General features: G+C 56.1%; 1 protein-coding gene across 1 annotated transcript in view; it reads right to left on the bottom strand.

The window, feature by feature from the left end:
* Positions 1-801: 801 nt before the first annotated feature.
* CERS4 (ceramide synthase 4) overlaps positions 802-25,931 on the bottom strand; it is a 32,249-nt gene continuing 7,119 nt past the window's right edge. Inside the window, exons 2-11 of the mRNA XM_036066040.2 lie at positions 8,526-8,699; positions 5,698-5,815; positions 4,906-5,024; positions 4,744-4,801; positions 4,408-4,458; positions 3,963-4,055; positions 3,575-3,703; positions 3,058-3,164; positions 1,368-1,524; positions 802-1,277 (exon numbers count right to left, since the gene is read on the bottom strand). Of these exons, the coding sequence (XP_035921933.1) occupies positions 1,101-1,277; positions 1,368-1,524; positions 3,058-3,164; positions 3,575-3,703; positions 3,963-4,055; positions 4,408-4,458; positions 4,744-4,801; positions 4,906-5,024; positions 5,698-5,815; positions 8,526-8,698 (1,182 nt within the window). The 5' untranslated portion in view covers position 8,699 and the 3' untranslated portion in view covers positions 802-1,100. The remainder of the gene's footprint in view (positions 1,278-1,367; positions 1,525-3,057; positions 3,165-3,574; positions 3,704-3,962; positions 4,056-4,407; positions 4,459-4,743; positions 4,802-4,905; positions 5,025-5,697; positions 5,816-8,525; positions 8,700-25,931) is intronic.

The following is a 25,931-nucleotide window of genomic DNA, read 5'->3' as shown; positions in this document are numbered from 1 at the left end:
TGTTGTCTCTCCCAGGGGCAACAAAGCAGGGCCTTTCTCGTCCCTTTTGCTGAGCAGAACGACCAGATCCATACCCCTGCCCCGCTTCCTGCCCCCCACTGCCCGCCCCAGGGCCCAGCTTGGTGGTCTCCTCCCCCTTCCCCCACCCTCCTAGCCCCCCTCTTCCTCTTCCACCTCTGCCCCTCTAGGGTCCTTTCTCTCTTCTTTCTCGCTCTCAATGACCTGGCCTTTCACACACTTCCTCTCCCCCATGTCCCTGTCCTCTGCCACCTCTCGATCCCAGGCCTCTTCTCCTCTTTGGTGCCCCCGGGGGCAGCACATCTGGCCCTACACGGCGGGGGCGCTTGTGGTGTGATTCCCGGACCCTCAACACCTTCCCGCAGAGCTCCTGCAGAGGTGGTGACCTCACCCAGGCTGATCCTGGGGGAGCCCACTGGAACTCATCCCCTGGGCCCCATTTCAGTGTCTCCACGGAGGCCCTGGGATTCTGCCAGCCTCGAGCAGGGGCTGCCCAGCCTGACTTGGGTGAGCCTAGTGCCTTCTCCCCTTTAAGCTGGGTCTGTGAGTGGCTGGCCAAGGGCGGCCCCATGTTGGAAAGAGGTGGCTTGGCTCTAGTCTTGGCTGGGAGCCAGGGACTCACCTGGGGGGGGTCTCTATGCACTGCCTGCTGAGTCCCCTGGGGGTGGGCATGTGTCTTGGGGTGAAGATGAGTGTCTCATCAGTAGGATATGTAATTAGAGTCCCCTCGGGGCCTCCGGGGATGGACGAGGAACTCTAACAGGGACATAAGCTCTCAGAGAATTTGGCTCCGTTCGTTTTATTGGACTCCTTCCAGCCTGGAGCTGGCTCTGGCAGGCCGCAGGGGCGGCCTGCTGAGCGCCCTCCCCAGCTCTGTCCAGCTGCCCAAGGGAAGGGAAGGGAGAAGGGAAGGGCGGGCAGAAGGAAGGGGCTGGAGAGAGATCATTAGCCCTCGCCCCGCCTCCCCTGGGTGAGGGCCGTCCCTGTCTCCAGAGCTGGCCCCAGGGCCACCGGTCCAGCCGCCCCACACATCCCAGCCACGGGGCACTGGGGGCCGGCCCTCGAGGCCAGTCCTCGGCTGGCTATGTGGCCGGCGTGTGCCCGTTGGCCAGCCGCCCGGCCAGCCGGCTCCGAGGGCCGTCCGCGGGGGCTGCCCCGGGCCTGTGAGCCGCACCGTTCTTCAGCAGCAGGTGCTCCTGGACCGCCTCCCCATCGCTCGAATCGGACTCCTCCACGTCGCTGCGGACGTCCTTCTCCATCTGGGGAACAGGGAGGGGGCGTGAGGCTTGGGCCGGGCCGGGCCTGGGGGCTGCAGGGGGCACACGCGAGCCACGCCTCCCCGGCCCTACCCGGCCCTTCTTCAGGAAGCTGTAGAGCATGCGGAGGATGAGGCAAGACCAGAACACGTGCAAGAGCTGCAGCACCATCAGCAGGCCGTTGAAGAAGTAGTAGCCGAAGAAGGGGCTCCACTCGGCAATGGACTCGTAGTACGTGGTATAGAGGATCCTACAGCCGCGGAGCAGGAGGGAGATGGGGCTTCAGCAGCGGGACCTCTCACTTGTGTGACCCTCCTGGTTCCAGCACCTTCCATGGTCCCCTCTGCCCCCCAGAGGGATAGCGATGTTCTTTAGCTGGGCATTTAAGTGCCCCTCTCACCTGGTCATATTAAACTGTCAGAACACACACTTGCTGACTGGCCATTCGTGACCATGAACCTTAACGGGATGCTTAGTGGTCTAGCTGCTCCCCTGCGTGTTCTTTCACACCTTCTCTCCCCTCCTCAGAGCCCCCCCGGCCCCCCAGGCAGTGAGCTTTCGCCCCGCCCCGCCCCGGCTGTGCGGTCACCAGTGGCCTCGCCCAGGCAGCTGGCCCTCCCTTCCCGATGCTCTCCTCCTGGGCCTTCAGGCACCCGCATGCCTGTCTCCTCCACAGGCTGCCCTGCCCTGCAAATATCGGGGGCTCCAGGTCACCCAGTGACCCCATCCAGTCTTGTGGCTGCAAACTCTAGACATGTGCATCTCTGTCTAGAAGCCTGGGGTTCTAGACAGACCCCTTAAACCAGCACAGCCAAAGCTGAGCACCTGCTCCTCAAGCAGCAACTCTGAGCTCATGCCTGTTTCATGACCCTCGAGTGACCCCGAGTGTACCCACCTCTGTCACCTGCAGTGGTCCAGCCCACCATGGCTCACCTGGACCAGCGCAGTCCCCTGGGCTCTACCTCCCCAGGCCTCCCCAGTTCTGCTCAGGCCTCTCACCAGCTGTTCCCCAGCAGCCACCAGAGGGCGCCTATGAGCCTGAGCCAGGTCTGTCCCTCTTCTGCCCACAGCCCTCCAGGGCTCCCTCCTCACTGCGGTAAAAGCCTAAGTCCTTCCTGAGGCCCCCAAAGCCCGGAATGACCTGCCCGGTCCGTCCCTTCTTCCCTGTCTCCCCCTCGCTCACTCTGCTCCAGCCACATGGGCCTCCTTGCTGTACCTCCACAGCAGGCCCAGCCCTGCCCCAGGGCCTTTGCACATGCTGTGCTTGCTGCTTGGACCACTCTTCGCCTATGATCAGTATAGGTTTTCTCTCTCCAGTCTCTCTGTATGAATGCCATCAGTGAGGTCTTCCCTGACCAGCCTAATTCCAACTACCTACACACTTCCTGTGCCCTTCCCGACCTCATTTTCTCTTTAGCACATCACTTTCTCATGCTTTATATTCTACTTGTTTGCCTTATTTATTATAGTCCCCACCCACGCCACGTCCGCTCCACTTGAGCAGGTATCTTCATGTTGCTCCCTCATCAGCAAACAGACTGGGCAAAGACTTTAGTGAGTGGGTGCCCAACCCTGCCTCCTCCTCCATGTTCCAGGCACAGGGGAGAATGATTGAGCCCAGAATGCTGTGCCCAGTGCCAGGAACACCTTTCCTTGCCTTCTCCTGGAAGCCTCCCAGCCAACACCCCCAACACCATGGGTCAGGAAACTGAGGGTGAGGCAGGCCTGGATCTCAGACATGCCCTCCCTCCCTGCTCCCCAACCAGCGGGAAGGCAGACTCACTGCGTAGGGAAGAGCACGAGGCGAGTATAGAAGAAGACCAAGGAGAAGATGATGAAGAAGGCGTCGCACACTTTCCGCCTGTTCGTGTAATTGAACATCTTACCGGCCTGGGGAGGGCGGCAGAGAGAAATGGCCTCAGGCCAACGGTGGCGAGGGAGGGGGGGAAGGGGCGAATAGGTGAGAAGGAGGGTGCTGGGAAAGGGCAGGGCTTCCTCTCCAGGAACTGTCTAGAAAGGTGAAGTGTGTGTCTCCGGGAGTGTGAGAAGCTTCATTTCCCTGGAAGCCAGAAGGGGGCGTGGTCTCACGGCCGGGGAGGCGGGGTGGGGTGGGGTCTCCCCTCCCGGGAAGGCTGGGAGATGGGGCTGGGAGGATGGGGCTGGGGGGGAGGGTCAGACCGGGAGGGTGGGGCTGGGAGGATGGGGCTGGGGGGGGAGGGTCAGGCTGGGAGGGTGGGGCTGGGGGCGGGGTCAGGCTGGGAGGGTGGGGCTGGGGCGGGGTCAGGCTGGGCCAGGCCCACCTCCAGGAGGTAGTCGGAGGCGTCATGCAGCAGCAGCACCAGGGAGCCGATGCGCAGCAGGTTTGCGCTGTAGGAGAACACGATCAGGAGGATGGTCACGAAGTGGTGTGCCACCTGCTCCTTGAAATCCTGCGGGAGACGGTGGGTCGGAGCAGGGATGAGTCTGGGGGGGGGCACCCCACCGGGCTGGGGGCAGGCCCTCTCTGGGGGCTGGCTGGCTGGCTGGCATCTGTACCTTGTGGACTGCGGGTCCTCCCGCCTGAGGCACCAGAGGGGGGGTCTCAGGGTAGGGGGTGAAGCCATCCCTCCCTATGCGTGATTGGATCACAACCTCCCCGCCCCCCACCCCCAGCATCACTTCCCAGCCAGATTCTCGGCCCAGCCTCACCTTACGCTTGACATCAAAAGGCAGCGTGATCAGCAGTGAGACGTAGAAACTCAGCTCCAGGAGGTACCAATAGTACAGGGCCGGTTTCAGGGGCTGTGGGGCGTGGGGCAAGGTTAGCTGGGGGGGGGGTCGAGGCTCGGGGGTGGCGGGGCATGGCTCAGGGCCCTCCTCGCTTGCTCAGAAGCAGGACCCTTGAATCCCAATGAGTGAAGAAGGTGTAAGCTCCCCTCCCCGGAGGTAGTCAAGGGCAGTGGTTTTGCAGCAGCTCCTGCTCCGAGGTTCCCGGTGTCTGGCCCCTCCCCATTCCGCAGGGGAGGCAAAAATACAGAGTGGAACTCGAAGGGGAGTCGTGTGATGTCCGCGGTTGGCTCTCCCGCCCGCGGCTGAAGGAACTCTAACCACCCCACCCCCCACCCCCAGCCTCCGAGCTCCACCTGCCACTCACCTGATTTGGGTAACTGTCCCAGCACATTGCCGGTGTCCACAGCCATGACTCCTGCAGGGACACGGGAGTCTGAGGCTGCCCAGAGGTCAGAGCCCAGCGCTCTACCCCCCCCCCCCGGGGGGGCCCTCCCCAGGCCTGCTCTCATTCTAGACCCAGAGCTGTGGGCTGCGGACCCCCAGCTCCCGTGCACAGCGTGTCCTCAAAAGGCACCTGAGCGGACGCTTTTGCACGGGCTCCCTCTGCCCGAACCCCTCCGCACCCCCCAGTCCAGGCCCAGTGCACCGCAAGGGCTTGTGGGTTGGGTGGCGGGGCAGGCAAGCGGCCAGGAACACTCACGTGGTAGAGGATGGACAAGCCACCAAAGAAGGAGCACAGGTAGAAAGCAAACCTCCAGCTGCAGATGGGGAGGGAGCCCATGAGGCAGCCACCGGAGGCCCGGGCTCCAACCCCCCGCCCCGCACCCCCGGAGTCCCCGCCTCAGCCCCACCCCGGGCTTACCTGGCCTCGCAGAACTTCTTGGTCAGGCAGGGCCGGTCCTGGTTCCGGCGCCTCCGGAACCAGCGCTGGGTCTGCTGCAGTGTGAGGCCACACTGGGCCGCCAGGAGGGCCATCTGGGGCTGGGGAGAGGTGATGCGGGGGGAGTCACAGAGGAGGCTTCCCGTCCATGTCCCAGGACAGATGAGACCCAGCTGTGCTCCCCCCTACCCTAGACCTCGCCTGTGGGATTGTCTGCCTATGGACATGGGGGGGGTCCCCCCAAAACAGGCAGTATGAAAATCAGCCCTGCTCACAGGAGAGGCAGGTGGCTGATGGGGACTGGGACTAAAAGCGGCTGGGGGTGGGGCAGACCCCCTAGAGGTTTTCCTATACCCTTCCAGAAGAGTCAGGTCTTACCCCCGCCCCAGGCAGGTAGTTGAGACCTTGCCTTCCACCCCTACCTGCAGAGGGAGGGTGACCACGGAGGGGGAAGGTCCCCTCTACCAAGAGCCACAGTACAGTACAGGTCTGCTGTGGTCGACGCCCCCCCAACCCCCAGCAGTCAGGCCTTCCTCTCTCACCAGCTCAGCAGAGACCTGCTCCCCACCCCCCCAGGCACAGGATCTGCCCACTGGGACAGCTGGGCTGGCTGGTGGAGTGGGGGTAGGAGCGCTGTGGGGGCACAGAGGCTGCCCTGGGCTTTCCCTGTTCCTGACAACAGGCCCCATCCCACCCCCAGGCCCCATCCACACGCCCCCCCCCCCCCCCCCCGCTGGCCGACGGGGATGGAGAGGGGCATCGGGGGGCTCTCACCTCCTTGGGCTTCCACCCTTCTGTGAGGAAGTACTTCTCCAGAGTGGCATTGGGCTTCACCAGCCTCCTGGCATGATTGCGCACACCTAGCAACCGGCTCAGGGGCATGCCAACAAATCTGGGTGCAGGGGAGACAGAGCCTGTCAATCCAGGTGGGGAAACTGAGGCTCAGAGGGGCCAGGTCACACACTGGGAGCCTGGAGGGGTAGCCTGGCCGCTGCACTGGGACCAAACCTAAGAAAGGCAGCTGGGCGGCCGGTCTTCAGGGTGGGGATGTGGAGGTTAGTTTTCGGGGTCTCAGGCAGCTCCACTCAGTTCCAAACAGGAAGGAGAGATCCCTCACTGCTTGTCTCATGGTGGTCCGGGTCCTTGTCTGTCTCCTGCCAGGCTGGGGGGGTCCCCACAGGCAGAAAGGAGCAGGGGCACTCCCACTCAGGCCTCCACTCAGGCCTCCCTTCTCCCAGTGTGGACATGTGGAGGGGCCTGGTCTCTGGCCAGTCATCATACGTCCCACTAGACCCCGCCCCCCGGAACTTCATACCCACCAAACATCACCCTGCATTTGGGGAAACTGAGGCTCAGAGCAGCTCAGCAAGGAACTCCTTCCAGACTCAGTCATGATGGGGAGTGGGGGAAGAGGGGACTGTCATTTCTTGAGTGCTGACATCTGCCAAGCATGGGTCCAAGTGCACATTAGCTGCTGGCTCATTTAGCTCTATTGTCAAAGTCCCCATTGTCCTGATGGGCAAACTGAGGCCCAGACAGTTCAGAGAGATGCCCAAGGTTACACAGCGAGTGGGTAGCAGACTGGCCCAGGATTTACTTCAAAAATGGCGAGAACCTCTGCCTTCGACCCTGGCATGCCTATCCCATCCCCATGGCCCTTTGAAAGGACACCTCTGGGATGTGAACACAACCCCCTACCTCTGATGAGGCCATTAGTTAAATACACAACCCCCCACTCCAGGTTCCAGTAGTGAACCTGGGCGTAGTCTCACGTCCTCCCCCCCCCCCCCCCGCAGGAAAGCTGGCGACTCGCCCTTCAAAGCCTGGCTGACTTGAGCCTTTTAGAATCCCTCAGGCAAAGCCTCAGTCCCAGATGACCTACGCTCTGTGTGACCACAGGCCTCCCTTGACCTCTGGGCCTCCATTTCCTAGTCTGTAAAATGGGGATAATAGTACCACCTCACGGGGTTGCCCCGAGAGCTAAGACGCATAAGCTGCTCAGAACAATGGTGGGCACAGAGTAGGCGCTTAGAGGGTATCTGTTAAATAAATACAACCTCAGTGGGTATTCCTTGGGTCCCCCCGGGGTCCAGGCTGTATCCAGGGAGCCCAGACACCAGGAAGCTCCTCAGGAACCGGAGAGACAAAGCAAGATGCAGAATGCTCCTGTGTCCCTGTGGTCAGGGCAGGACAAAGCCAGGGACCCAAAGCGGAGGCTGAAGGGGGCGAAGGGCTCTGGGGAGTGGGGGAGGGACAGCAGAGGGGCCCTGTGGGCTTCCTGCAACCCAGCCTTGAAGAAACTGCAGAGGGGTGAGTGCAAAGGCCAGGTGGCCGCATAAGAGGTAGTGGACCTGCGGAGGGCGGAGGGCGTGGGGAGGGAGGGAGGCGGGAGGGGGAACCTTGCAGGGGTGGCCGATCATGGGGGGCCAGCAGCAAAGGGGCCTGGCAGGGCAGGTCTGAAAGCTTTGACTACAGGGCTGGTCAGGTGGGAAGGGTGGGGCTACCTGGGACCCAGGGAAGGGACGCCAGGAGAGATGTTCTCGCCCAGGAGACAGCCAGCCAGGGAAAGAGGAGGAGACCCAGTTTGAAGCAGTGTCTGGGTCCCATGAGAAATGACTGAAAATCTACAGGGTTTGGCAATCAGGTTGCTGGGAACCTGTGGTGGGTGGTGGTGACATATATTCGGGGGGGGGGCAGCACCAGGCTGCAAGAGGCTGGGGATGGGGACAGGGGAAGGGGAGGCAGGGCTAGTTTAGGCACAAAAGGGGAGGCCAGAGTGCTTTTGCTCCTTCCTTTGGCTACAAAGGGAGGAGGGAAGGTGTTAGGAGCCAGGAGGGAGGGGTGGAGAGGGTGAGGTGGGGGGTGAGAGAGGGATAGTAGGGGGCTGATGGAAGGATGGCAGGGGGAGTGAGGTGGGGGGGTGAGGGAGGGATGGTGGGGTGAGCTGGGGGTTGTGGGGGGTGGGGGTTTGTGGGGGCTGAGGGGGGATGGTGAGGTTGAGGGTCACCTTGCCTATAGGAGAGAGGCAGGAGGGAGTGGGCAAGAATTTCTTTGCTCTTTGCTTTGGTTAAGCGGTTAAGCATCTGCCTTCGGCTCAGATCATGATCTCAGGGTCCTGAGATGGAGCCCCTTCCCCATCGCATTGGGCTTCCTGCTCAGCGGGGAGTCTGCTTCTGCTTCTCCCTCTACCCATTCCCCCCCCCCCCCCCCCGTTGCTGGTGATCTCTCTCTCTCAAATAAATAAAATCTTAAAAAGAAAAAAAAAAGTTTCTTTGCTTGCTGACTGGCCTCTGCAGACCCATCCTTGGTCAGCAAAGCAAGAACATGCCCTCCGGTGCCTCCCCCCATTTGCTGACGACGCCGGCACGCCCAGACCCAAGCGGCAGGCCGCCGTGGTAACAGCAAACCAGCCCTTCAGAGGCTGGAAGAGTGTGGGCGGTGGCGGCTAGGGGCAAGGTGGAGCCGGGAAAGGCACGGGCTCCAAGCCAGGCTCCATCCAGGATGCATTAGGACGAAAACCACACAGGACGGATGGCCAGGGTGAGCACTGCGCACAGGGGAGCGACAGCGGGGCCGGGCACTGCCGAGAGGCGGACACTCACCTCTCGAAGAAGAAGCGCATGACCACCAGAGCCAGCGCCAGGGGCAGGGCTGCCAGCATATCCCGGGGGTGGGCGTAGACCAGGCCATCCCGGTCCTCCAGGGCAGCCCACGAGTTGTTGGGTGGCAGCCACAGCCTCTCCTGCCAAAACCATTCGCTGAGGCTGGACCACATCCTGTGGGCACATGGTCCAGTTAACGGGAGCGCGGCTCGCGGGAGGGCCCACCACCCCATCCTCACCGCCTGCCCCCCGGATGCCCAGCAACCTTGAGTTTATTACAGCCTGGGTTAAGGAGGGACTTGGGCTGAGTGCCCTCAGGCAAGTGACCTGACCGCTCTGAATCTCAAGTTCATTTGTCAAACAGGGGCAGTAGCCCACCTGTCAGCCCAGCCTGACAACACCAAGTGCTTCCCCGGGTGCCTGCTAGCCCTGAAAACACACCTCATGAAAAGGGTTATTACTTTGCACTTCACAGGTGCAAAAGAGGTGGCCAGAAGTCAGGGGACTGGCTGACTGGGGTCATAAAGTCGAGTTCTCAAATGTCCAGGAAGGTCTCCCGCCATGTGGGAAAGTGCCTCCAATGCAGCCCAAAGATGACCAGTTGAGGAAATCTGCAGTTCGCTTCCTGAGCATCCTTCCAGGTGTGAACGTCGGCAGCCTCGCTTGCTATGAGGCTGGGCTGCGGCCGGGCAAGCGTGCCTAGTGATGACGTGCTCGCCAGGTCACTGGAGCGGTAATCAGGTGAGCTTTCCTTCCCCTGAGAAGGCTTTCCAGCAGCCATCTTGAGGAGCCCAAGCAGCTCTGCCCTTTTCCGAGATCTTAAGACAAGTGCCCAGACCCCCACACCGGTCCCCACTTGGGATGTTTGTTCATCATTATGTCCGTCCATCCCATCCCATCCATCCATCCATCCATCCATCCGCCTTCTTATCTGTTGATCTACCTGTCTGTCCATCCACTCATTGTCTGTCCATCCATCTGTCCCTCCAACCACCAACCAACCCACCGACCAGTCATCCATCTGTCCATCCAACCATCCAGTCATCTGTTCATCCATCCGCCTGCCCACCTTGTCCATCTACCCATCTGTCCATCCACCCATCTGTCTGTCCGTCCATCCATCTGCCCACCCAGCTGTCCCTCTGTTCTCTGACTGACTTGTTCATGCCAGCATGCGGCTAGGTGTTGGGGACACAGCGGAGAAAAAAGCAGACCCATTCCTGTCCCCGTGGAGCTCTCAGCCCAGCAGGGGGGTCAGCCAACACACAAGTACACAGATTCATAAATGAGATAGGACCGTGTGATGGGGCTGCTTGAAAATGAGCAGGGTACCATGATTTTAAATGAGGTGACCAATGAAAGCCTGAGGAGATACCATCTCAGTGGAGACCCAGAGATGAGGGGGGCCTGGGTTTATGCAGAAGAGAGTAGTGGTGGTAGGGAGGGACTTTCAGAGAAAGCAGCAGCAGGTGCAAAGGCCCTGAGGCAGAACCGAGCTCAGAGTGTTGGGGGAACAGCAAGAGGCCCCTGTGGCTGGAGCGGAATGAGTGAGGGGGAGAGAGTGAGGCGGGGAAGGCAGGGAGGGGGACAGGGGCAGGTCATGCAGGGCCTGTGGGCTTCAGGGAGGAGTTGGGATGACTTCCCCCAACATTTGTGATGAAAAATTTCAAACCTAAAGGAAAGTTGAAAGAATTTACAGTGAACTCCCAGAACCCACCACTAGATTCTACCGTCCACATTTTGCTCTACCTGCTCTATTTCATGTCTGTCAGTGCATCCATCCGCCCCCCTCCTTCCCCCGCCCATCCGCCCCCCTCCTTCCCCCCCAATCAGGCCATCTTATTTTTCCGGATGCATTTTAAAATAAGCAGCAGACATCAAGCTGCATCACCCCTAAATATTTCAGCATGCAGATCATTAGCTAGGCTTCAGTGTTTGCTAATGGTTTTTTTTTCTTTAAGTGTACAGTCGCTGAGTTCGGACAAATACAGGTACCTGCATGACGCAGCCTCCAACCACGGATATTCCCGTCCCTCCGCAAAGCTCTCATGCCCCTCTCCAGTCAATCTCCATCTCCCCCGTCCAAAGGTCACCTCTGTCCCAATGTTTGTTTCCATCATGCATTCGTCCCGTCTGTGCTAGAACTTCATAGAAACGGAATCACACACTCCATCTTTGCGTCTGGCTTCTTTCGCTCCGTGTAATGGTTTTGAGATTCATCCATGTCATAGCATCTATTGGTAGCTTTTTTTTCTACTGAATCGTGGATACATATCATTTGCTTGTTGATGGGTAACTGGGATGCTTTCCGTTTGGGGTGATTATGAGCAAAGCTGTTAGGAGCATACACGTCTCCCTGGTCAACCCCCAGGGGTGGGATGGCTGGATCACAGGGAAGCTGCCTGTCCGACTTCATAAGCAATGGCCCAACTGTTTTCTGGGGTGGTTGTACCATTTTCCACTCCCACCCATGCAGTCTGAGGGTTCTGTGGCCCTTGGTTTTATTTTAGGTAAGAACACAAGCCATGGGGGGTTGGCGGCCTCGTGGGAAGTGGCCTTTTGGAGGCCTCGTGGGAAGTGGCCTTTTGGAGGCCTCGTGGGAAGTGGCCTTTTGGAGGCCAGAAGGAGGTGCTATCCACCGGAAGGGGGTGGAGAGGAGGAGCAGGTTTCCAGAGACTATTTTTTTAAGTTTGTTTGTTTATTTATTTTTAAGTAATCTCTACACCCAACATGGGGCTCGAACTCATGACCCCGAGATCAAGAGTTGCACAATCTTCCGACTGAACCCACCAGGCGCCCCTGCAGAGACATTTTGGAGGCAGAGCCCCCAATAACTGAACACCCTCCAGACAGGAGCCAGAGGAACAGACGTACACACACAGGATTCCATTTTCACCAAGTTCAACAGCAGGCAAAACCGAGGATGCCAGCATCAGTGTCCCGTGGCCACTGTCCCAGGGTACCACTAACTCGGCGGCTTCAAACGATGCAGACGTACTCTCTCTCAGTTCTGGGGCTCAGGAGATGCGGCTTGCTGGGCTGAACGCAAGGCTGGGCAGGGCTGGGCTCCTTCCGGAGCTCCAGGGGAGAACCTGTTCCTGCCTTTTCTGGCTTCTAGAGGCCACTTACACTCCTTGGATGAGGGTCCCGTCTTCTGTCTTCAAAGCCAACATCTCTCTCTCTGACCCTCCGGCCTCCCTCTAATAAAGACTTGGGGAATCTGGGGTCAGCCCCCATGTCAAGGTCAGCTGATCAGCAATCTCTATTCCCCTTTGCCACACGAAGCTCCAGGATTAGAACGTGGACATCTTTAGGGGGCATTATTCTGCCTAACACATTGCTGGGCATCGGACAGGTGGCTGCCCTGGGGACAGGCAGTGACCAGAGGGGCCCTGTGGGGCTGCCTAAGGCTGGCATGTTCTGTCTTCTGATCCGGGTGCTCTTCTGGTTGAGAAAATTCACTGAGTTATGCATCAGTGATGTGGGCCCTTTACTCGTGCCAATTAAAATGCCTGCACTTTACAAGTCTACAATTCTGATTCCAATTCCACCATGTGGGCTTGTCCCCCACCCCGTGACGCCAGTTGGCTGTCCTGCAACTCAACTGAGTTCTGACACCCTACCTGGAGACAGAATCAGATCCCACAGGGTAAGGGCTCAGTCCTACAGAGACTGTCCCCCCAACTTCAGCCGCCAAGTGTGTCTAAATTAAATTGTCACCTGTGCTTCTGACCAACTGGCTATAAATCAAAGGATCCCCGGAACCCCTCCTGGGGGGTTTGAGTAATTTGCTGGAGTGGCTCACAGAACTCAGAGAGACATTTTACTTACTAGATCACCATTTCATTACAAAAGGACACAACTCAGGAATAGCCGGATGGAAGAGCAAGGTGTAGGGGAGGGGCGCCCACCTCCACGCGCACTACTCGCCCCAAATTTCCACGCGTGCACCAACCAGGAAGCTCTCTGAACCTCACCCTTCTGGTTGTCAGGGAGGCTTCATTACAAAGGCATGCTTGATTACATCATTGATCATTGATGAATGAGTCGGCCTGCAGCCCCTCTCCCCTCCCTGGAGGTGGGAGGGGCCGGCACTGAATTTCTACTCTGTATTCATGGTTGCCTTCCCTGACACCCAGCCCCTCTCCTTCCATGACCCAGGGGCTTTCCAAAAGTCACCGTGTTAACCTAACAAAAGACACCTAGATCACTCTTATTGCAGGAAATTCCAAGGGTTTTAGGAGCTCTGTGTGAGACCAGGGTCAAAGACCAAATTTTTATTTCTTACCATAAATCATAACATTACAAGTCAAATACAGAAAAAAGAAAAATTGTCAAGAGTCTGGGTCTCAGAACCAGCATGTGGCTGACGTTCAAGTCCATGCGGATGGATGGAATGGCCCAGGGAGAGGGGAGATGAAGGAGCAGCCCGCAGACCCCGCCCGTGGGGCATCCGGCAGTCAGCGAGGTGACGAGCTGTGGCAGCAGCTTGACAAACGGTCAAGGGTGTGTGACATAGCCAGTCTAGACCCACCAGGCTCAGACGGCCCAGACAGAATGGACAGATGGATGCAGAGACTTCTGCCTGGGTGGTTGATTGCTCCACAAGAAACTAGCTTCACTAACAGGCAAGGTTGGCTTGATCTGGAGCACCCCCTGGGGCCTGAAGGCGCATGCCCAGCGGGGGCGTTCCCACCTCCCAACCGGAGCCACGCCCACTGCACGGCCTCTCCAGCCTCCTCCCACTCTGTCAGCACACCTCCCTCCCCCGCCGCTCAGCACAGATGGAAATGGGTTGGGAGTCCCAGGAAAGCCCCCAGCCAGCCAGAGCCGAAGCAGGTATCCAGGAGTCCAGGCCCCCAATCCCATATTCTTCTCTCACTCAGCGGTGCCCAGATGAGGATCCACCACCGCTGTGCTGCTTGCAAATCGTGATGAGCTTCAGAGACAAGGGGGAACACGCAAGAGCAAGGACATCTTCCAGTCTCGGGCCTCCGCCGATGTCCCGGCTTCCAAGCCCCCCATTCACTGCCTGACACTTTCTGCTCCCACCACACCATAGGATTTCACACAGCCAGCTTTTACAAGTGCTGTCTTCTGCCTAGAATGCCCATTGAATATTTACTGCCCTATGCTGGGTGCTGAGGACACTAAACAGTGAGGGAAGCAGGCAAGGTCTCTGTCTCCAGAGGGCTTACACACCTTTCTTGTCTCTCTGGCAAACTCCTAGGCATCCCTCAAAACCCAGTTCATTTGTTGCTTCCTCCTGGAGGTACCTCCCGATTGCCTCCACCTTGGGTTTAGTTAAAGTGCACTCCCCTAGCCCTGCCTCACTCACTGTGATGTTGTGAGCTAGTTATGAAGTCTTTTTAGAGACAGTGGGGGGTGGAGAAGGAAGGAAGCATGATCAGCCTGGAACCCCAGTCCCCTCAGCCGAAGCAAGCCCAGCCCTTTCTGGCGTCCATGTCAGACTACCCCACCTTGACTGCAGAGGTCTCAGCCCTGGAAGCCCTACGCTTTCTCTCACCTGTCTGTCTGTCCCCTCCTAGCACACAGGAGGGGCTCAGGTGCGGCTGTTACTGGACATTCATGGCCAGCAAGGCCCAGACTTCTCTTCCACTCCCCACCTGACCCACAACAGACACCTCCTTCCCAGGGGACGGGAAGGAATGAGGCTCAGGGTGGCATTCCTCATCAATTTTCAGTTTTCTCCTTTGGGCCGCAGCTCCTCTGCTCATTTCCTGTGACTCTGCCACACTGGGCCCAGCTGCCCCATCTGAAAAATGGGTACAGCCAGATGGCCTGTTTTTCCAGGCTGTTGTATGGGGCCCAGGGGTCCGGGCAGTTCACCAACACTCCACACTGGTATCACAGCGAGGTGATTCCTGCCTCACCCATTTACCAGGCGAGCAACCTAAGGCAGGCAACCAGGCTGTTCTGTGCCTCTGTTCCCTCATCTGTGAAATGGGATAACAGGAACCCTTTGCAAATGGGGTGGTGGAGTGAGTGCTACATAGGACTGACTTGCATGTTGTTAGCAGTGGAGAGGGGAAGCTGGGATGAGGGGCAGTCTGGGGAGGAGGGGTGCTGGCCTGCATGCAGCAGGTTCCGGAAGGTTCTTCCCAGAACCTCCCTGACCTCTGCAGCTTTCCCTTAAAGCTGTAGCTGGTGAACTCAGGCTGGGCTTGGCCAGGGCCATCGAGGGGTCATTTGGAGAATCACCGAATGAGTGAGTGGCTGGTCCAGCCCAACCAGCCTGAGCCTAAATCCCCATCACCCCTGCCCTGCCCCTAGTCTCCCAGCAAGGCTGCTGTGTCTTCAAGCCTCTTTGGCCTCACTCCCAGCCCTGCCCCTGCCTCCTGGGAGCCAGACTCTGATAATCCTTCTTAGTGGCTAAAAATATCCTCAGACCTGGAGAGAGAGATTAGGGCTTTGTGCTGATATGGGGAGGAGAGGATGAGCAGAGGATCCCTGTCCCCCCTCAGGGGTCTGACCCCTGGCTGGCTGGACCCCTACTGCTCCCTGGAACTCCGGAATGCCCCCCAGCATGGCCCGGCAGAGCAGGGCTATGCACAGAAGGTTTGTTTTATTTTAAACCTAGCTGGAAATACAGGACTTGCCCAGGGTTGTGAAAAAAGAAATCAATTCAGACTCCAGATGTCTGGGCTGCCCAGGGATGGACACACACACACACACACACACACACACACACACACACACACTCACCCTCCCTCTCGCTCCTGCAGCCTGGCCTGCTGCCGGGGGTCACCTGACTGCTGTGGCTGGAGGCCCAGACAGGGAACACATGATGTGCTATGTGGGGGTTGTGTGGCGATAACCACAGCCCCCCCTGCACCGGGCCCCGGCTGCCCCCTGCAGATAGCCTTGGTTCCCGCACTGTGGGCTCTCTGAGCAGAGTCCCTATAGGCTGTGCTCCCTGCCCGGCCCCAGGTGCAGAACTCTGCCTTATACCCCGACCCCTCAAATTTAGACACACTTCCGGGGGCGCCTGGGCGGCTCAGTTGGTTAAGTGTCCAATTCTTGATTTCCACCCAGGTCATGATCTCAGGGTCATGAGATCGAGCCCCGTGTCAGGCTCTGTGCTGGGTGTGGGGCCTGCTTAAGATTCTCTCTTTCCCTCTCCTCTCTCTAAATAAATAAATTTTAAATAATTTAAAAAATAAGAAAAATTAAAAAAAAAAAAAAGACACACTTCTGCCCTCCATACTCTGGTTCTGTTGATACACCCTCCCACACCCCACCAACTCAACTTATTGCAATGGCTGCTTTCTGGCCTTCTAATTCACCAAGCTCATTCCTGCCCCAGGGCCTTTGCATGTGCTGTGTCCAGCTCCCCAAGCTCATTCCTGCCCCAGGGCCTTTGTATGTGCTGTATCCAGCTCACCAAGCTCATTCTTGCCCCAGGGCCTTTGCACATGCTGTTCCCCTACACATCCCTGTGTCTAGCTCTCATTACTCACATCTCAGCTCAGAGAAATCTTCTCAGATCACTACCAAAGAAGCCTGTGTATTATTCCATCTCCTCACACTGTTTTGTTCCTTCAGCCCTCTTGTCCTCCTTGATCTATTATTTGTTCATCTGCCTCACCCCAAGACATAAGACTCCTGAAGGCTAGAATGTTGTTTCAGGTACTGCCGTATCCTGAGATAGGGCCTGGCACAAACATTAGGTGCCAACTAACTGCTAAGTGGATAAATGAATGGGTAGTATAGACACATGGACAGGTGGGTGGATGTGAGGACTTCACTGCAGGTGGTCAGACTTTCTAGGAAAAAAAAAACAACAACAACCCACCGGCTCTCCTGGTTGGCCCAGTTGGTGGAACATGTGACTCTTGATCTCAGGGCTGTGAGCTCAAGCCCCACACTGGGTGCGGAGCCTACTTTAAAAGAAACCACCTGTTTTAACAGGCAAGGTCAGCTCGATCCCCAGGAAGGAGATCCACTGTCACCCCACTTCGGAACTGGGGAGCCTGAGGCTTAAAGCAAGAAGCTGCTGGCCATTCAGCCAGCAAGGGAGAGAGCTGGAACCGGAAGCTCACCAGGGTGGCAAGGGGGCTGCTCTATACCACCAGTGGGCTCAGGGCTCACAGGACCCTGTGAAGCCTCCCCGGGCCTGCCTCCACCTATCGAGTTTTCTCCCCCACCTTCTCTCTGTGTTTTCAGGGCACCAGTTGCTCAGCACGTGATTTCTTTTTTTAAAGATTTCATTTATTTACTTGAGAGAGAGGGTGAGCGCATGTGGGGGAGGGAGCAGAGGGAGGGGACAAGCAGACTCCGAGCTGAGCCCGACACGGGGCTCGATCCCATGACCCTGAGATCACAACCTGAGCCGAAATCAAGAGTCGGAGGCTTAACCGACTGCGCCACCCAGGCGTCCCTCAGCGCATGATTTCTTAACTTCTACGCCCCTGGGCAGGCTCGGGGGCTTAGGGGAGCTGGACCAGGTTTCCCAGTATCTCCAGCCCACTGGCCACGCTCTTCAGCCCTCCCACTCCCCTGGCTACACCTTCTCAGAACCACCTCTTGGCAATGCTCCCAGCCCCCAAAGAAAACACCCACCAGTGGGGCCAGGAGGATCACTCGCAGCTGCCTTGGGCTGGCCGCGGGCCCCCCTGATGGCATCTGCTCCCTCCTACGGACCCCCTGCACCCCTGCATTATCCCACACCCAGCGCTGGGACACCCGTGAGCTCCCCCCATTGGTCCGACATCCAGGACTTTGCATCCGCCTGCCTTCTGCCTGAAATGCCCTGCTTCGGTGGGCCAGTTCCCACTTGTCTTTCAAGAGCTGGGTCAGATTCTATTTCCTCCTTAAGAGGCCTGCTCTGCCTTTCCCACACTCAGCACAGCCCCCTCCCCACAGCCTTGCCAGCCCCACCGCGCCCCACCCCTGCGCCTTTCTTCGGAGCTTTCTTCAGCCCCAGAGCTTAGAGAGCTAGCTGACTCTGAGTGTCCCCCTGGACAGTGAGAGCCAGGAAGAGACCTCTGGGGTCCCCGGCATCACCTGGTGTGTGGGTATATTGGGGGGGCGGTCAGTCAGGGAGGTTTCAAAGACCAAGAAAGGAGAGATGAGGGGTGCCTGGGTGGCTCAGTCGTTGGGCGTCTGCCTTCGGCTCAGGTCATGATCCCAGCGTCCTGGGATCGAGCCCCACCATCGGGCTCTCTGCTCCGCGGGGGGCCTGCTTCTCCCTCTCCCATTCCCCCTGCTTGTGTTCCCTCTCTCGCTGTGTCTCTCTCTGTCAAGTAAATAAATAAAATCTTAAAAAAAAAAAAAAAGAAAGGAGAGATGATCAGGTCTCTTGGAGTTTGAGGGGGAAGGGAGCAGTCCTCAGTCCCAAAGGCAAGCGGGGGCAGCGGGATCTAACTGTTACCTGCACAGGGACTGATGAAGCTTACAGGTGGGGGATAAGGGGAGCCCACTTGGGCCATTAGAATAAAAACAAAAATACAGCTTTTTTGAGGAACGCCTGACATACAAGAAACTGCACGGTTAAAGTGCATGATTTGATGTGTTCTGACCTATGTTCACACGTGTGAAATCGTCACCCCAATCAAGATAATGAACATATCCATCACTCCCTGGATTTCCCTGTGCCCTTTTGGAGTCTGTCCCTCTCTCCCTTCCAGTGAAAACTTGCAATCTTGATGTCCAACAGTTGGGGATCAGAACCTCAGGACTCCATATGAAGAAATCTTACATTATAGTCTGAAAGGCAGAGGAAGATACATCATGGATGGACCTTGAGGCCATTACTTTCAATTGAGGAAGCCAGTCACAACAAGACAGACACTGTAGGATTCCGCTCCCAGGAGGTCCCCAGAGGAGCCCCATCCATAGAATCAGGAAGTAGATGGTGGGCGCCAGGGGTGGGGGAGGGGGTGGGAAGTCAGTGTTGCATGGGGACAGAGTCTCAGGTTGGGGAGATGAGAAAGTTCTGGAGAGGGATGCACAACAATGTGAATGTATCAGTACTGAACTGTGCACTTAAAAATGGTCAAGATGGTAAGTTTTATGTTATGTGTATTTTACGACAGTTAAATTTTTTTAAGGGGGTGAGGGGGAGAGGGAGAGAGAGAATCCTAAGCAGGCTCCATGCCCAGCGTGGAGCCTGACCTGGGGCTCGATATCACGACCCTGAGATCATGACCTGAGCTGAAATCGAGAGTCGGATGCTTAACCAGCTATGCCACTCAGGTGCCCCCAATTATTTTAATTTAAAAAACTACCAAAGGAGGAGCACCTAGGTGGTACAGTCGGTTAAGCAACTGACTCTTGGTTTCAGCTCAGGTAGTGCTCTTAGTGTCGTGAGATTGAGCCCCACGGGGTGGGGTGGGGGGGCTCTGCACCTTGGAGTCCACTTAAGATTCTCTCTCCCTCTCCCTCTACCCCTTGTGCTCAGGCTTTCTCTCTCTAAAATAAATAAATATATCTTTTTAAAAAATTACCAAAGGGGGAAAAAGAAGAGGAAACATTATGCTCATTGACTTGGGTTGGAGGGGGGTGTCAGGGAGTTAAAAAAATAAAAGCAAAATTCGGGGAGCCACTAATGGCCCAATAGGTCATTTACGCAATGGAAAAGCACCAGGAGAGCTCAGCTTCCACTGAAGGCAGAGTCAGCCGCATCAGACCAGCCCCGTCGGAGACAACCAGAGACCCTGGACGACATACAAAAACACAACTACTTGAAAGCCCCAACATGGTAGCTACCGGCAGCATTGGGCTATCTGAATTGCAATGAACTGAAATGAAACACAATTTCAAATTCAATTCCTCAGTTGCACACAGCAAAATTTCTCTACTCAATAACCACACACAGCTTGCGGCTACCAGAGTAGTGCAGATATGGAACAGTTCCATTGTTGTAGGAAATTCTACTGGGAGGTACTGCTCTAGAGTGACCCCAAATAGGGAGTAGTTGGAGGGGAGTCTATCCCTGGCCTACGGGAGCAACACAGGGTGGGTTTCCCATTTGTACTGCTCTTCACTGGAAATAGAAACTGGCTTGAAAAATGAGAAGAGCCCAGAAAGATCACAATCGCTCAATAATGGGACGGAACATATTGGAAGGGAGAGAGCCAGAAAAAGGAAGTTCCAAATTCTACACAAAAACTCTGCGCACGTCTCTTGCTAAGCCCTGAACCATGCGTGTGCAGGGCAGACTCCAAGCAGCCCAGCTAAGGCTGAAAGAAAGGAAGATAGATTTCACCTGCCACCCACCATGAGGAAAACAGACTTTGGAGCGTGAGTCCAGACAGGTTAATTGCCTGATAAAAAAAAAAAAAAAAAAATCAGTGCTCTCCAGAGGACCACAACAGAATCCAGAGTCTCCACGATACATCTCGACAATGCCCAGAATACAACCCCAAATTACTTGATCTTTGGAGAAACAAGACAACACGAACCATACTCAAGACAGAAGGAAATTAATGGGGACTAACTTCTGAGGTGACCCAGATGTTGGAAGGAGCAGATCCCGACTTTGAAGCAGCTATTATAATCTATTCAAGGATGTGAAGGAAAAAAAATTAGTTCCTACTGAATGAACGAATAAGAAACCTCAATGGAAAAGTAAAAAAAAAAAAAAAATGAACCAAATGTAAATTCTAAAACTGAAAAATACAATACTTGCAATTACAAAATCACATGTGGGCTTGATAGCAATCGGAGATGATTGAAGAGTCAACAAATTAGGAGCTAGATAATAGTAAACATTCAAACTGAAGGACAGAGAAGAAAAAACAAAGATTGAATAAAAATGTGTCATCTGGGGCGCCTGGGTGGCTCAGTTGGTTAAGCGACTGCCTTCGGCTCAGGTCATGGTCCTGGAGTCCCGGGATCGAGTCCCGCATCGGGCTCCCTGCTCGGCAGGGAGTCTGCTTCTCCCTCTGACCCTCCTCCCTCTCATGCTGTCTCTCATTCTCTCTCTCGCAAATAAATAAAATCTTAAAAAAAAAAAAAAATGTGTCATCTGGAGGATGCCCCGCTGGCTCAGACAGAAGAGCATGCAACTCTTGATCTCAGGGTCATGAGTTTGAACCTCACAATAGGTGTAGAGATTATTTAAAAGTAAAATCTTGGGGCGCCTGGGTGGCTCAGTCGTTGGGTGTCTGCCTTCGGCTCAGGTCATGATCCTAGGGTCCTGGGATCGAGCCCCGCATCAGGCTCCCTGCTCCACAGGAAGCCTGCTTCTCCCTCTCCCACTCCCCCTGCTTGTGTTCCCTCTCTCACTGTGTCTCTCTCTGTCAAATAAATAAATAAAATCTTTAAAAAATAAAAAAATAAAAGTAAAATCTTTATTTATTTTTTTAAAGAATTCATTTATTTATTTGACAGAGAGAGAGAGCACCCAAGCAGGGGAGACAGCAGAGGGAGAGGGAGAAGCAGGCTTCCCACTGAGCAGGGAGCCTGATGCAGGGCTGGATCCCAGGACCCCGGGATCATGACTGAGCCGAAGGCAGATGCTTAACGACTGAGCCACCCAGGCGCCCCTAAAAGTAAAATCTTAAAAAAAAAAAAAAAAAGTGCCAGCTGGAAATAGTGGTGACATTTGCACAATGCTGTGAATGTACTTCGGGCTACTAAATCACACACTTAAAAATGGTTAAAATGGTAAATTCTATGTTTTGTATGTTTTACCACAATTGGAAAAAAAAAAAAGCACACAGTCTCAGTGACCTTTGGGACTACCGGAAGATCTAACAGGCACATAATTAGAGTCCCAAAAGGAGAAAGGAATAAGAATGGGGCAGGAAAAAATATTTTATTTTTTTATATATATATATTTTTAAGATTTTATTTATTTGAGAGAGAGAGACACAGCGAGAGAGAGAACACAAGCAGGGGGAGTGGGAGAGGGAGAAGCAGGCTTCCCGCGGAGCAGGGAGCCCGATGTGGGGCTCGATCCCAGGACCCCGGGATCATGACCTGAGCCGAAGCCAGACGCTGAACGACTGAGCCACCCAGGCGCCCCAGGGAGGGAGAGAATCTTAAGCAAGCTCCACGCCCAGTGCAGAGCCTGATGCAGGGCTTGATCTCACCACCCTGAGATCATGACTTGAACTGAAAAAATATTTTTTAAAAATATGAAAAGACAAGACTCTGTATTTTCTCCCACAGCTACATATATGCATGTGAACTCACGGAAATAGGCCATAAGGATATATAGTCCACGCTCAGGAGAGTTATTACATCAGGAAGTCAGGGAAGGGAGGAGTTGGTCTGCTTGTTTTGTGATTCACTGATTTTTTTACAAGCCATGTTTCATAGCGACTTACATTTTTATTGTTTTTTAATTTTTAAAATTTTATTTATTTGAGAGGGAGAGAGACAGTGAGCGAGCAGGCGAGAGCACAAGAGCAGGGGGAGGAAGAAGCAGACTCCCCGCTGAGCAGGGAGCCTGATGTGGGGCTTGATTCTAGGATGCAGGGATCATGCCCTGAGCCAAAGGCGGCCCTTTAACCGACTGAGCCACCCAGGTGCTCTAATTTTTAAATTGTGGTCAAATACATACAACATAAAAATATACTGTCTTAACTATTTTTAAGTGTACAGCACAGTGGTATTAAATACAGTCATATCATTGGGCAACCATCACCACCATCTATTTCCAGAACTCTTTGCATCTTGCAAAATTGATACTCTGTCCCTATTAAACACTAACTCCCCACTCCTCCACCCCCGGTCCCTGGTAACCTCTACTCTGCTTTCTGCTTCTATGGATTTGATGACTCTAGGTCCCTCCTGTAAGTGGAATCATACAGTATGTGTCTTTCTGTGTCTGGCGTCTCTCACTGAGCATAATGGTCTCAAGGTCCATCCTTGTTGTAGCAGGTGTCAGAATGTCCTTCCTTTTAAGGCTGGGTAAGATTCTAGTGAGTGTATATATTAAAGGTGACTTTTTAAATAGGAAATCATATTAGTACACAAGGAAAATAAAGGTTTCCACTGAAGGGGTGGTTGGCAGAGTAGATATGGGCTCAGAGGGGGCATTTCTAGCTGTCAATGAGCTCCCCACCCCAGCTCATCATTAAGAAACCAATTCCCAATCAAGATCAGCCCCTTCAGGGGCGCCTGGGTGGCTCAGTCGTTAAGCGTCTGCCTTCGGCTCAGGTCATGATCCCAGGGTCCTGGGATCAAGCCCCGCATCGGGCTCCCTGCTCGGCGGGAGGCCTGCTTCTCCCTCTCCCACTCCCCCTGCTTGTGTTCCCTCTCTCGCTGTGTCTGTCTCTGTCAAATAAATAAATAAAATCTTAAAAAAAAAAAAAAGATCAGCCCCTTCAGCAATGCTACTACCCACCTTCCAGAGTGGAGAGAACTGTGGGTTCCAGGTTGCACTCTGACGGCACCCCTTCTCCACCCAACCTGGTCTAACATCTGCCCTACTTCTCCCACCAGCTGGCCACTGGGCCCTTCTGCTACTCCCTGGTGACGGCTTACATGGAGGCAGGTTCAGGTAGGGCCAAGCAGCTGTAAAAGCCAGGCTGCTTTCTGGGACAGCAGGCCTTGTCCATACCCATACCAGGGATTGCCCAACATACCTGGGCTGCTGGTACCATGCCAGGTGTTACCCATAGATGTTTGCCCAGGGTAAGTGCCCTGCCTTCCTACCTTGGAAATGTTAGACATGCCTGAGGAAGATGCTGTCTGTTAGCATCCATATTTCTTTCTTTTTTTTTTTTTTTAAGAGAGTGCGTGCACAGTGGGGAGGGGGGAGTAGGGGAGAGAGAGAATCTTTTTTTTTTTTTTTTAAGATTTTATTTATTTGACAGAGAGAGAGCAACAACGAGAGAGGGAACACAAGCAGGGGGAGTGGGAGAGGGAGAAGCAGGCTTCCCGCCGAGCAGGGAGCCCGATGCGGGGCTCGATCCCAGGACCCTGGGATCATGACCTGAGCCGAAGGCAGATGCTTAATGACTGAGCCACCCAGGCGCCCCGGGGAGGGAGAGAATCTTAAGCAAGCTCCATGCCCAGTGCAGAGCCTGATGCAGGGCTTGATCTCACCACCCTGAGATCATGACTTGAACTGAAATCAAGAGTCAGACCCTTAACCCACTGAACCACCCAGGTGCCCCAGCGTCCCTATTTCACGGAAGAACTGAGTCTCGGGGACCCCGGGTCACACAGCTGGGAAACAGCTGGTGTCTGAACTCTGCTCTATACCACTAGGCGCTCGGGATGGACCTGGGCTCACAGAACCTCGGCTCAGCCACAGCAACCCTGGCATTCTTGGAAAGCAGAACCTGCCTTTAGCCCCTGACTCCACTCCATCTCCACCTCTCTACGTTGGACTCTGCCTAGGGCCCCAGAGACACTCCGCCCTTTCCTTGGCCAATCGCAGTGGCCAATTCTTTGTCTATGTATCCATGACATCCTATTGCATATAGGACTCCTTGTCTGCCCCTCCCTCCAAGAACTGTGGCGTCCTGGCTCCCCTCCTCTCTGCTGTTCTGTCTCTAATGCATGCTGGTTTTCCTCTCCTTTGGCCCCAAATCCAGTCCCGGACCCCCACTACCATCCGCTGTGCCTGGAATTCGCACCCACCTGGAAGCTGCGATCGGCGCAGGCGCACGTTGGGGCTCCGAGTCCCGCAGCTCCCAGGTGTCTCCCCCAGCAAACCTGCTAAACCGAGAGCACCTGCCCCTTGCCCAGACACGCCAGGATCAAGATCAAGTCATCCTGCACCAGAGTGTGCGCTCTTCCTCCCCAGGCTTCTTGGCCAAGGTCCCACCTCCCACCCAGTCTTTGGGGACAGGCATGTGGGAGTCGTCCCAGAGCCCTCTGCGCTCAGCCCCTCCTCTCGGGCTGCCACGGCGTCCGTCTGCCACGTGACCACCGAGCGGGTCCCTTCCCACTCAGGTCAACAGCTGTGGCCTCCTCCCTGGGCTCCCGGCCTCTGGGCTTTGCCCAGACCGCCCTTCTAACGTGCAGATCACACCCGTGGCTTGAAACCCCGCAAATGCTCCTGCCCCCAGCACTGTGTCCCCCGGCACACCTCTGGGCTTGTGCTCGGTCTGTTCCCCCATCGGTAATGTCCTCCTTTCTGCCTGCCAAACGCCTTCCGCTTCTTCAAGGCTCTGTTCTCACACCCGTGGGCCAGAAAGCCCTGCCCCTGGGCTGGACTGGGGGCCCTCCCCTCCATCCCTCCCACAGCCCGGTCACCCTGCCGCCCCAGCCCTCTCCCGTCTGTGCACCCACCAATCTCCTTCCAAAGCCTCGCTTTGTTTTTAAGCATGTTGATTTTTCAGAAGAAACTTTCCCTCCCTCCCCTCAAGAGAAAGTCGATGTCACTGCGGGCAGTGGCCATAAGACAGATACAATGAAAACAAGACGACATTCAGTCCTGGCCAGTGCTGGATGCTGGCGAGGCTGCCAGTCCGGGTCCGAGCTGTCCTTGTTCAAGGGAAGGGTGGCAAGTGCCTGTCACCTAGGCCTTAAAGACAGAGTGGCGGCGTGGGAGGCTCGGGCCTCGAGGTCGCGCGAAGGGAGCGATTCTGTGACCTCTCCTTGCACACAGGCTGTCCTTGGGTTCCACAGATGAGGGAAGTGCTGCCCCAAGAGCTCCTCAGTGGCTGAGACAGGGCTGGGGAGGGACATCTTCGGGGGGGGGGGGGCGTCGAGGATGTTGGGGCAGGCAACCTGATCTGGGAACTCCACGCCTGGGCAGGAGTTTGGGGACATATAACCCAGCGGTGGGAGGGGCCAAGAAGAGCCGGTGTGGGAGAATTCCAGGTGTGGGACGCCGAGAAGTGCCTTCTGAGCACAAAAAGGGGTGATGACAGGGAAAGGCAGGGCCTCGAGGGCTCTGGAGCCCCAGCACCCCCAGACACTGCCTCCCTGCCCCGACTGCCATGCCTCTGAATGTGGGCCCACGCCCTTGTCCGGGTTCCGGGTCACACAGGGGCAAACCGTGACCTTCAGAGTCCACACACCTGGGCAGATCTGCTCCTGCGGGGTGGCCTCAGGCCGGCAGCACCTTCTGTGAAACTGTCCCCGTCCCGTCTGCCTGCCCAGGAAGGGTGCGGAGCCTGTGCGGGGAGCCCGTGAGCGCCGGTCGTCCCCTGGGTGCAGGGCTGGGGTTCCAAACCTCATGCGGTGGAGCAGAGAAGGGTCCCCCGCCGGAACGCCAGGCTGTCCGTGGGCCCTTTAAGGACCAGAGGTGTTTGTGTAACTAGAGGCCAAGCTGCACTTCCTCTCAGATGACCCCCTCGGATGGGATGCACACAGATGCAGGGCTGCTCACCGATGGAGGGCGGGCGGCTGGGGCGTGCAGGCAGGCGGAGCGCTTGTCCCCACCCAGCCCTCAGCAGCACACAGCTCAGAGTTGGACAAGCCTCTCCCTCCCCCCCAACCCGGGGCAGGGGAGACCTCCTGCAGACACCACCC

Source organism: Halichoerus grypus, chromosome 1 (genome assembly GCF_964656455.1).
Source record: "Halichoerus grypus chromosome 1, mHalGry1.hap1.1, whole genome shotgun sequence".
NCBI classification, from domain to species: domain Eukaryota; kingdom Metazoa; phylum Chordata; class Mammalia; order Carnivora; family Phocidae; genus Halichoerus; species Halichoerus grypus.
The sequence above is the reverse complement of the archived record's forward strand: the minus strand, read 5'-3'. Positions and strand labels throughout refer to the sequence as shown.